At 46.2% G+C, this 630-nt stretch overlaps 1 protein-coding gene across 1 annotated transcript; it reads right to left on the reverse strand.

Annotated features, from left to right (window-relative positions):
* Nucleotides 1-240: 240 nt before the first annotated feature.
* On the reverse strand, nucleotides 241-399 carry LOC105860554 (small EDRK-rich factor 2-like). The gene has a single exon (XM_075993995.1). The coding sequence runs from the start codon at nucleotides 373-375 to the stop codon at nucleotides 241-243; it is 135 nt and encodes a 44-aa protein (XP_075850110.1). The 5' UTR covers nucleotides 376-399.
* Nucleotides 400-630: the final 231 nt, after the last annotated feature.

Below are 630 nucleotides of genomic sequence, written 5' to 3' on the forward strand. Positions count from 1 at the left end.
TGGGGTGAGCCCCACAGGAATAAAATACACTGGGAAGAGGTAACCCCTTGACCTCCAGGAGTGGCCCAGGGGAAGAAAGGCTACCTGAGAGGAAGGAAGCACAAAAGGGACCTGCTGCAGACTGAGGGCAAAGGAAATGCTATCCGTGCTGGGACTGGTGAGCACTACAGGGTGACAGGCGAGTGCAATGGGACTGGCTCCAGGCACCCAGGCAAGAGGGTTGGACATGAAGGCACAAAGCTACTTGGGTTCCTCCTTCTCGTTTGCCTTTTTCTGCTTCTGCTGCATGATCTCTGAGTCCATTTGCTTGTCAGCAGCAGCAGAAAGCCCATCATCTCCGTGTTGTCTCTTCACCAAGTCACTCTGCTTTTTCATATTTTGGGATGCGAGCTCACACTGGTTACCATGGGGTCATGAGGATGGCAGCGACTCCTAAAAGTATTATTCTAAAACACCTCCTGATGTTGCCACATCTGCTTACATGGAAATGATCCTATCTTAAGGTTGTTTAGTAATTTTTTTTATAATTTCTTATCCAACTGAAACCATAGCTACCATTTTTCCACATTCCTACTAAGTTCAATTAATATGGAAATTCTGGACTATGACTAGAAATAAAGAAACAAGAAC

Source organism: Microcebus murinus, chromosome 1 (assembly GCF_040939455.1).
Source record: "Microcebus murinus isolate Inina chromosome 1, M.murinus_Inina_mat1.0, whole genome shotgun sequence".
Classification (NCBI taxonomy): domain Eukaryota; kingdom Metazoa; phylum Chordata; class Mammalia; order Primates; family Cheirogaleidae; genus Microcebus; species Microcebus murinus.

Coding starts and splice junctions, on each gene's coding strand:
- LOC105860554 (XM_075993995.1), bottom strand. CDS start 375: ATGAAAAAGCAGAGTGACTTGGTGAAGAGACAACACGGAGATGATGGG.